Source organism: Musa acuminata, chromosome BXJ2-9 (genome assembly GCF_036884655.1).
Source record: "Musa acuminata AAA Group cultivar baxijiao chromosome BXJ2-9, Cavendish_Baxijiao_AAA, whole genome shotgun sequence".
Taxonomy (NCBI): Eukaryota; Viridiplantae; Streptophyta; class Magnoliopsida; order Zingiberales; family Musaceae; genus Musa; species Musa acuminata.
In genome coordinates, this window is record NC_088346.1 from 45940676 (window position 1) to 45951358 (window position 10683).

At 30.2% G+C, this 10683-nt stretch overlaps 2 protein-coding genes across 2 annotated transcripts; both read left to right on the top strand.

The window, feature by feature from the left end:
• The first annotated feature begins 2944 nt into the window (after positions 1–2944).
• LOC135621936 (jacalin-related lectin 3-like) lies at positions 2945–3912 on the top strand. The gene is made up of 3 exons (XM_065123567.1): positions 2945–3013; positions 3158–3376; positions 3503–3912. The coding sequence occupies exons 1-3, from the start codon at positions 3011–3013 to the stop codon at positions 3746–3748; spliced, it is 468 nt and encodes a 155-aa protein (XP_064979639.1). The 5' UTR covers positions 2945–3010; the 3' UTR covers positions 3749–3912.
• Positions 3913–9715: 5803 nt separating this feature from the next.
• Positions 9716–10683, top strand: LOC135621935 (jacalin-related lectin 3-like). Its single transcript, XM_065123565.1, has 3 exons — positions 9716–9784; positions 9929–10147; positions 10274–10683. Exons 1-3 carry the CDS (start codon positions 9782–9784, stop codon positions 10517–10519), a joined length of 468 nt encoding a protein of 155 aa, XP_064979637.1. The 5' UTR covers positions 9716–9781; the 3' UTR covers positions 10520–10683.

The window sequence follows — 10683 nt, forward strand, 5'->3', positions numbered from 1 at the left end:
ACATCGTCATAGTCATACCTTAATAGAGAAATATCGTAGATACTCAATTGAAGTCATGATGACATCATCATAAAAGTAAATTCAATAAATAATGTTGGACATGATTATTTAAAGTCATAACAAGCCTTTTATAATCAACAAATTCTTCTAAGTGGATGACCATTACAAGGAGGGTAGATATATACATTTATATACTCTTTAAAAGAGATCGAAATTGTGAAAAGAAGCATAGCATCATAAATTTCAAGTGCTAATATGGTATAAATTATAGCATATAAATATACGATCATAAAAATTATAATTTTACTATTTATTTTCTCTCATCCATTTTTGAAGTCAAAATCTAAACTACATTATATTTGTTATGGACCGTAGCCTTGAACAAAACTATCATATTTTGCGCTAAATTTGAGATACATGTAGGTGTGTCACTCACTTGAGAAAACCTTATATTTGTATCAAGCCAAATGTCATGATGTTAATAGATTGATTCGATGCTTTTATTTTTATCGTTTTATTGTATTGTATACATCATTTTAGGCTTAAGATGAAACTACTAATATTTGAATATATTGTCATTCAAAATAAAAATCCGATAGTCATGATGAAATTTCAAATAATGAATTTGGATGGGCTCTCAAGTCATATTTGAAAAGAGGAGGAGCATAAATAATTATAATAACAATAAATTATTATTATTATTATTATTATTATTAACCCAATAAATAATGTTAGTTTGGCTTGGAAGATCAAAGTCATACTTTTTGCGTGTGTTTTAATTAAAATATGACCAAATGAAGCCAATAGTCGTGCATACTTCGACATAATTGAAAGGCTAGAATATGATTTCTGATATGTTATGTGATATGAGATGCATACATGCCAATCTGTATATTATGGATTCTAATCTTGGTGCATTCAATATGTCCCATGTTGGTTATATAGAGAGGATAATCGAGTTGGTGTACATGGGTGGAAGGATCGACTAAAGAACGATCGTGAAGTTTTAAATAATGACTTTGATGTTATATTAATTTACTGACCCCCAAGTAGGAGAAGTATTGAATTCTTTCAAACACTTAAATGGTCACTATGAAAGTTTGAATGTTTTTTAAGATTAAGATGTCATCTATATATGAATGTATCCATCGAATATCTACTCAATTTAAATTAAATATTGACTATTAATTTTTTTTTAAAATTAATTATAGATTATTCTGGTCTCTAGACCTAAAAAATTTATATTAGAATCCCTATAATTATAAAAGTAAAATATTTAGATCCATTTACCCTAACGTCATCGATCTTACCGATGAAAACATAAAAACAATAGGTAAAAATATATATAAAAAAAAAATTTCTTTGTTGTTCTCATACTATTGTTGCGATATTTAAGAAGATACAAAAAATATATATAAACTAAAATATTGATTTAAATATAGCAAAACTATTAGTATAATCATGTGTCTCCTTGTACATGTATAGAATTGGTAATAATTGATTTAAATTTAACTTCCATTACTCAGAAACTTGAACTTTCCAACGGTCAAATTTGAAGGATACATTATTTTCATATACAAGATCGATGTAATAGTGTGGTGGATGGGAATGGATCATCTACAACGTCCCTCGGAAGATTAAGTTCATAGTATCGCTCTGTTGGTCTTTTAATTATTCTTCTATGAAATTTTAAATAATGACTTTTATGTCATATTAATTATTCTAGAAGAGTATTATTCTTCTGTGAAGTTTTAAATAATGACTTTGATGTCATATTACGAAAGTTTGAATGGTTTTTAGATTAAGATGTCATCCACACAGAAGTATTTATCGAATATTCAATCGATTTAAATTAAATATTCACTATCAATTTTTTTAGACTAATTATAGTTTATTCTCTATAGTTATACCTTATTATCCTGGTCTCTAGACCTGAAAATTTAAATTGAAATCTCTATAATTATGAAAGTAAAACATCTAGGTCCATTAATCCTAACGTCAATGATTTTACGGATAGAAATATAAAAATAATAGGTAAAAAGATTTTAAAAAAATTATTTTTTTGTTATTCTCATTCCATTGTTGTGATATTTAAGAAGATAAAAAAATATAAATTAAAATCATGATTCAAATATAGCAAAACTATTGACATAATCAAGTATCTCCATGGACATGTATAGGATTGGTAACAATTGGTTTAAATTTAACTTACATTACTAGAACTTTCCAAAATAAGTCTATTGCAGAATTATGAACAATGGTATGATCGTTTGAAGGAGTCATTATTTTCAGATACAAGATAAATATACTAATGTGGTGATGTCAAATTTCACTAGTTTGGCTTGGAAGATTAAGCCCACAGTATTTCTATTATGGTATTTTAATTAAATATGACCGAAGCACATTGGTCTACGAGACAAACATAAATTCATAATGAAAGACTAGAAGAGTATTATTCGTAAAAGTTCTTTAATCAAAATAAAATAGTAAAATACTCCCGGGAGTCTTCTGATCAGCATGCAGTGGAAAATGATCAGCCCTATTTGTTTTGTCCAGTTTGAATTCAAAGGTAAGAAGGCGGTGTTAAGATATCGCACAGTCATGTTTGAACCGAAAAGGAAGGAAAGAAAAAAAAGAAAAGAGAGACTGCTTGATGTTAATACACGTAGAAGATAGGATCATTCGTATAAAGATTTAATGCAAACCATTCGTATTATAAATCCATTCGTATTATAAACGAAGATGAGCATGGAGTGATAATATTTCTACCGACTTTGGATTGAGATTGACTACTTGGAAGTCATATTTTAAGTAATCCAACCTATAATTGGTCAATATGAATCCAATGCTTTAAGTAATACAAGTTCCATTCATACATAAATATTGGACAACTTGATGCACCTTTCGGTTCTATAAATACCCCCCCATCCATCCTCTCTCCCCCCATCGAGTCGACTGTGTTTGCATATCATCCGGTGTGAGAGGAGTTCCTTCATTCATAAGCTCGCTGATGGTGAGAGAGACGCTATATAGATACTCTGCCTCCACCGAAAGAATATAGCTTTGCTTCCTTTAGATGGAGGCCTATCTATTATGTAGTACTGCAGTTTCTATTCTACTCTATGTGGTTTGTGATGGATGATGCATGGTGGTGCAGGCTTCAAACCATATCAAGACGGCCGCGCATGCCCGAGGGGGCGTCCGCAAATGTCCATGCGACAACGAGTCTCGTTGGGCCATGGAACCTGCAGACAAAATCACTGGCATCAGCATTGGCGCTGCTTCATGCGTAAACTCCATTAAGATAACCTTCGACATCGACGGAACCACTCGTGTAACTCCCAGATATGGAGGCCCCGGCGGTGAACTATTCCAGGCATGCCTCTCCGACCTCCATCCATCCATCCATGCATCTATTATTTTGCCTTCCCCTCCCTCCTACTAATACTTGCTATCAAATATATAAATCGCTAAATGTATCATTGCTCTAATTGCCTTGCAGTTTACTCTCAAGCAAGATGAATACCTCACCTCCGTTTCTGGGTATGTCAAATACGACTGTTCTGAATTTCCATGCGTCTCTCAGCTCACGTTTACCACCAATCTTGGAAAGACATACGGTCCATATGGAGGTGGGGGTGGAACCTTTTTTGAAGTCAACGTAGAATATGACGAGATTAAGGGCTTCTTCGGACAAGCAACTACAGAGTATCTCACTGCATTTGGAGTCTACGTGATGCTGGCTTAGCCAACCCTTGTGGAGGGTGTTGACTATCTATCTCTATCTCTGTGTGCCATGATGAATAAGGATGCCAATGTCTGTTACTGGCATCTATGTTTGAGTTGGGTGTGTGTTTGAGTAGTGTGAAACAAAGTCTATCTTATTAATGCTATGATGTGTCTCATTGGTGACGTCTGTGACTTTTCAACACATTGTTGGCCCATTCGGTAATAATAAGTCGAACTTACCATGCTCACTTCAAAGTCATCCTACTATAAATTCACTAGCTTACATGCTGTAACATCTCCATAGTCGTACCTTAATTGAGCAATATCATAAACACTCAATTGAAGTCGCCATGAGATTGTCACAAAAGTAAATTTGATAAATCAAGTTTGATAGGATTAATGAAGTTTATAATAAAAAGAGTCCCTCCCATCAATATCATATCTTAAGAAATCATATCATAATAAAACAAATATTATTTAAAAATAATTTTATTAATTAGATTCTAAATCTTTGAAAAAATATTTTACACAAGCACATAAATTTTATAAAATAGGTAAATAAGTCTAATAAACATAATAATACCACATTAAGTCTAATTGCTAATGTGAGTCATACCGATCGTTTGTCATAAATTTAATACTTTCTTCTATATACCATAACGCTATTAGTCCTTCCTATTATAGTAAAACATGTCTCTTATAATTTATCTATTTATCAAAATCCTATTAGCACATTCAATCATAATATGTACATACATGAATATAAATAAGATAGCAGAAATAAATAATTTTAATTACATAAATAAAAAGATCAATTATAATATCTACTTAAACATATATCACCATATCTTTTATGGGTTATTCAAAAACCCAATCATAATAATATATTCTTTACAACTGCTTTAGACTATAAGTTTTAAGTGAATGAATTAGAAATCAATTATAATATAACTCATGTTTTTAATTGATATTAATTATTTCTAAACTCTTTTCTTTAACCACCAAGTATTTTTTACCATAATGCATAGAATTGCTAGAGTACTTGCTATTCTTATATAAAAAACTACTATGATATGTCACAAATTATCTTCAATGACTTGACAATTAAGTCTGATCATATCAAGTCCTGAGATAAAATTTTACAATCATAAAGTTTGATTAGTAACCTCAAAGCATACCATAAAATCAGCTTTTATTATTAAAAATATAATAATATATTACTTAATAATAAAATATAAAGTGGACTTCTTATTATAGAGGTAATTTATAAAATCAACATTTGAAAATACTATTATTCCAAGCTAATCTATTTTCATATATGTGAGCATATAATCCTTCGTCTCTTCTATATATCATATTATTTTCTTTGTAACAGATAACTCTAATATATATTCAGTATTCTGACTACAAAATTGATATATGGTTTGATACAAGCTTGAGCATAATAGAATTTCAATTGCGCATACATAATAAATATTTTTTCTTTATCAGATTTTTTAATGTTATTTTAAAAACACTTGGTTTGATCAAAATTTTTAATCTAATCATTTGTTGAATAAAGTTGTATATTAAATCACACTATGACTAGATTAATAGATATTTTTTAAGATAACCTAGCAATCCTTAATATCTATCACTAAATATCTCAATACTAATTACGTAAGATGCCTCATTCATATCAATTATCTTAAAATTCATTGTGAAATTTTTTTTTGGTTTGGTACAATGAACCATGATCCCTATTAGTAAGAAAAATATTATCTACATATAGACCAATATAATAAATTAGCTCCTGCTAATTATCATATCTAAATATTGATCAATAGTATTTTTTAAAATTTGAATAAAGTAATAGTATAAAAAAACTTTATACATGATTATGTAGAAGTTTGTTTAATATCATAAAGGATTTTCTAAATTTGCATACCAAATTTTATTTTTTTTAATTTTCTATACGAATCGTTTAAGTTATCTATATAAATCTAGATTTTCATATAAAAAAATTATTTTTACATTCAAATAATGTAACTCAAATCATAATAAGCTACTAATGTCATGACAATTCTTAACAAGTTTATTTAAAAAACTAAAGAAAATATCTCATTTTGATCAATGCTTTCCTTATGAGTAAAAATTTTGACCAAATATCTGATTTTTATATCATTGGTTATTACTCTTTGAGTCATGTTTATATAATAGACTCTTTTATAGTTATTAGGTAATTCGATGAGTTCTCATTTACTATTTTAGTTTATTGATTTCAACTCTTTTTTTCTGCACTATATCAATTTTCAAAATCACTATTTTTCATCACTTATGAAAATAATGAAATATCCATTTGATTAATATGTCATAATATGATTCCTATAGATATACCACATAATAATAAAAAAATAACAGATCTTTTTTTCTTTTGAGATATTCTCAAAACTACCTATTGTGTTTGTTCTATAAGATCATTAGCGACGATACCAACATCATGTGGAAATTCATCAATGTTATTTTATTATTCAATCTCTTCAATTCTTTAAGTGATTTGAGGAATAACATTCTCTTGAAAATAATAAAATAGTACTATCATATGAATATCAAAAATTAAATTATAAGATTTTCACTTTTACTATAAAATATGATGAGATTAAAAGCTTCTTTAGTCATCCAACTACTGAATATCCCAATGCTTTTGGAGTTTACGTGATGCTGGCTTAGCCAACCCTTGTAGAGGGTGTTTAATTTCTATCTCTATGTGTGCCACTCTTGCTGGGTGTTTAATATCTATCTCTTTGTGTGCCATGATGAATAAGGATGAAACTATTTGTTATTGGCATCTATGTTTAAGTTGGGTGTTTGTTTGAGTTGTGTGAAATAAAATCTATTTTCAATTATATGCCACTACTAATAATATGACGTGTCTCTTTGTTAACATTTGTGACTTTCAAACACACCGTGGGTCTATCCGGTAATAATAACAAGTCGAACTCGATGTATCAATTAAAAACAATAAAGAAATACTTGTACTTCACTAACTTATATGATATAACATCGTCATAGTCATACCTTAATAGAGAAATATCGTAGATACTCAATTGAAGTCATGATGACATCATCATAAAAGTAAATTCAATAAATAATGTTGGACATGATTATTTAAAGTCATAACAAGCCTTTTATAATCAACAAATTCTTCTAAGTGGATGACCATTACAAGGAGGGTAGATATATACATTTATATACTCTTTAAAAGAGATCGAAATTGTGAAAAGAAGCATAGCATCATAAATTTCAAGTGCTAATATGGTATAAATTATAGCATATAAATATACGATCATAAAAATTATAATTTTACTATTTATTTTCTCTCATCCATTTTTGAAGTCAAAATCTAAACTACATTATATTTGTTATGGACCGTAGCCTTGAACAAAACTATCATATTTTGCGCTAAATTTGAGATACATGTAGGTGTGTCACTCACTTGAGAAAACCTTATATTTGTATCAAGCCAAATGTCATGATGTTAATAGATTGATTCGATGCTTTTATTTTTATCGTTTTATTGTATTGTATACATCATTTTAGGCTTAAGATGAAACTACTAATATTTGAATATATTGTCATTCAAAATAAAAATCCGATAGTCATGATGAAATTTCAAATAATGAATTTGGATGGGCTCTCAAGTCATATTTGAAAAGAGGAGGAGCATAAATAATTATAATAACAATAAATTATTATTATTATTATTATTATTATTATTAACCCAATAAATAATGTTAGTTTGGCTTGGAAGATCAAAGTCATACTTTTTGCGTGTGTTTTAATTAAAATATGACCAAATGAAGCCAATAGTCGTGCATACTTCGACATAATTGAAAGGCTAGAATATGATTTCTGATATGTTATGTGATATGAGATGCATACATGCCAATCTGTATATTATGGATTCTAATCTTGGTGCATTCAATATGTCCCATGTTGGTTATATAGAGAGGATAATCGAGTTGGTGTACATGGGTGGAAGGATCGACTAAAGAACGATCGTGAAGTTTTAAATAATGACTTTGATGTTATATTAATTTACTGACCCCCAAGTAGGAGAAGTATTGAATTCTTTCAAACACTTAAATGGTCACTATGAAAGTTTGAATGTTTTTTAAGATTAAGATGTCATCTATATATGAATGTATCCATCGAATATCTACTCAATTTAAATTAAATATTGACTATTAATTTTTTTTTAAAATTAATTATAGATTATTCTGGTCTCTAGACCTAAAAAATTTATATTAGAATCCCTATAATTATAAAAGTAAAATATTTAGATCCATTTACCCTAACGTCATCGATCTTACCGATGAAAACATAAAAACAATAGGTAAAAATATATATAAAAAAAAAATTTCTTTGTTGTTCTCATACTATTGTTGCGATATTTAAGAAGATACAAAAAATATATATAAACTAAAATATTGATTTAAATATAGCAAAACTATTAGTATAATCATGTGTCTCCTTGTACATGTATAGAATTGGTAATAATTGATTTAAATTTAACTTCCATTACTCAGAAACTTGAACTTTCCAACGGTCAAATTTGAAGGATACATTATTTTCATATACAAGATCGATGTAATAGTGTGGTGGATGGGAATGGATCATCTACAACGTCCCTCGGAAGATTAAGTTCATAGTATCGCTCTGTTGGTCTTTTAATTATTCTTCTATGAAATTTTAAATAATGACTTTTATGTCATATTAATTATTCTAGAAGAGTATTATTCTTCTGTGAAGTTTTAAATAATGACTTTGATGTCATATTACGAAAGTTTGAATGGTTTTTAGATTAAGATGTCATCCACACAGAAGTATTTATCGAATATTCAATCGATTTAAATTAAATATTCACTATCAATTTTTTTAGACTAATTATAGTTTATTCTCTATAGTTATACCTTATTATCCTGGTCTCTAGACCTGAAAATTTAAATTGAAATCTCTATAATTATGAAAGTAAAACATCTAGGTCCATTAATCCTAACGTCAATGATTTTACGGATAGAAATATAAAAATAATAGGTAAAAAGATTTTAAAAAAATTATTTTTTTGTTATTCTCATTCCATTGTTGTGATATTTAAGAAGATAAAAAAATATAAATTAAAATCATGATTCAAATATAGCAAAACTATTGACATAATCAAGTATCTCCATGGACATGTATAGGATTGGTAACAATTGGTTTAAATTTAACTTACATTACTAGAACTTTCCAAAATAAGTCTATTGCAGAATTATGAACAATGGTATGATCGTTTGAAGGAGTCATTATTTTCAGATACAAGATAAATATACTAATGTGGTGATGTCAAATTTCACTAGTTTGGCTTGGAAGATTAAGCCCACAGTATTTCTATTATGGTATTTTAATTAAATATGACCGAAGCACATTGGTCTACGAGACAAACATAAATTCATAATGAAAGACTAGAAGAGTATTATTCGTAAAAGTTCTTTAATCAAAATAAAATAGTAAAATACTCCCGGGAGTCTTCTGATCAGCATGCAGTGGAAAATGATCAGCCCTATTTGTTTTGTCCAGTTTGAATTCAAAGGTAAGAAGGCGGTGTTAAGATATCGCACAGTCATGTTTGAACCGAAAAGGAAGGAAAGAAAAAAAAGAAAAGAGAGACTGCTTGATGTTAATACACGTAGAAGATAGGATCATTCGTATAAAGATTTAATGCAAACCATTCGTATTATAAATCCATTCGTATTATAAACGAAGATGAGCATGGAGTGATAATATTTCTACCGACTTTGGATTGAGATTGACTACTTGGAAGTCATATTTTAAGTAATCCAACCTATAATTGGTCAATATGAATCCAATGCTTTAAGTAATACAAGTTCCATTCATACATAAATATTGGACAACTTGATGCACCTTTCGGTTCTATAAATACCCCCCCATCCATCCTCTCTCCCCCCATCGAGTCGACTGTGTTTGCATATCATCCGGTGTGAGAGGAGTTCCTTCATTCATAAGCTCGCTGATGGTGAGAGAGACGCTATATAGATACTCTGCCTCCACCGAAAGAATATAGCTTTGCTTCCTTTAGATGGAGGCCTATCTATTATGTAGTACTGCAGTTTCTATTCTACTCTATGTGGTTTGTGATGGATGATGCATGGTGGTGCAGGCTTCAAACCATATCAAGACGGCCGCGCATGCCCGAGGGGGCGTCCGCAAATGTCCATGCGACAACGAGTCTCGTTGGGCCATGGAACCTGCAGACAAAATCACTGGCATCAGCATTGGCGCTGCTTCATGCGTAAACTCCATTAAGATAACCTTCGACATCGACGGAACCACTCGTGTAACTCCCAGATATGGAGGCCCCGGCGGTGAACTATTCCAGGCATGCCTCTCCGACCTCCATCCATCCATCCATGCATCTATTATTTTGCCTTCCCCTCCCTCCTACTAATACTTGCTATCAAATATATAAATCGCTAAATGTATCATTGCTCTAATTGCCTTGCAGTTTACTCTCAAGCAAGATGAATACCTCACCTCCGTTTCTGGGTATGTCAAATACGACTGTTCTGAATTTCCATGCGTCTCTCAGCTCACGTTTACCACCAATCTTGGAAAGACATACGGTCCATATGGAGGTGGGGGTGGAACCTTTTTTGAAGTCAACGTAGAATATGACGAGATTAAGGGCTTCTTCGGACAAGCAACTACAGAGTATCTCACTGCATTTGGAGTCTACGTGATGCTGGCTTAGCCAACCCTTGTGGAGGGTGTTGACTATCTATCTCTATCTCTGTGTGCCATGATGAATAAGGATGCCAATGTCTGTTACTGGCATCTATGTTTGAGTTGGGTGTGTGTTTGAGTAGTGTGAAACAAAGTCTATCTTATTAATGCTATGATGTGTCTCATTGGTGA

Excerpts from the sequence above, each read along its gene's own strand:
- LOC135621936 (XM_065123567.1), top strand. Across the intron at positions 3,377-3,502 it reads CCGGCGGTGAACTATTCCAG|TTTACTCTCAAGCAAGATGA; the intron begins GCATGCCTCTCC and ends ATTGCCTTGCAG.
- LOC135621935 (XM_065123565.1), top strand. Across the intron at positions 10,148-10,273 it reads CCGGCGGTGAACTATTCCAG|TTTACTCTCAAGCAAGATGA; the intron begins GCATGCCTCTCC and ends ATTGCCTTGCAG.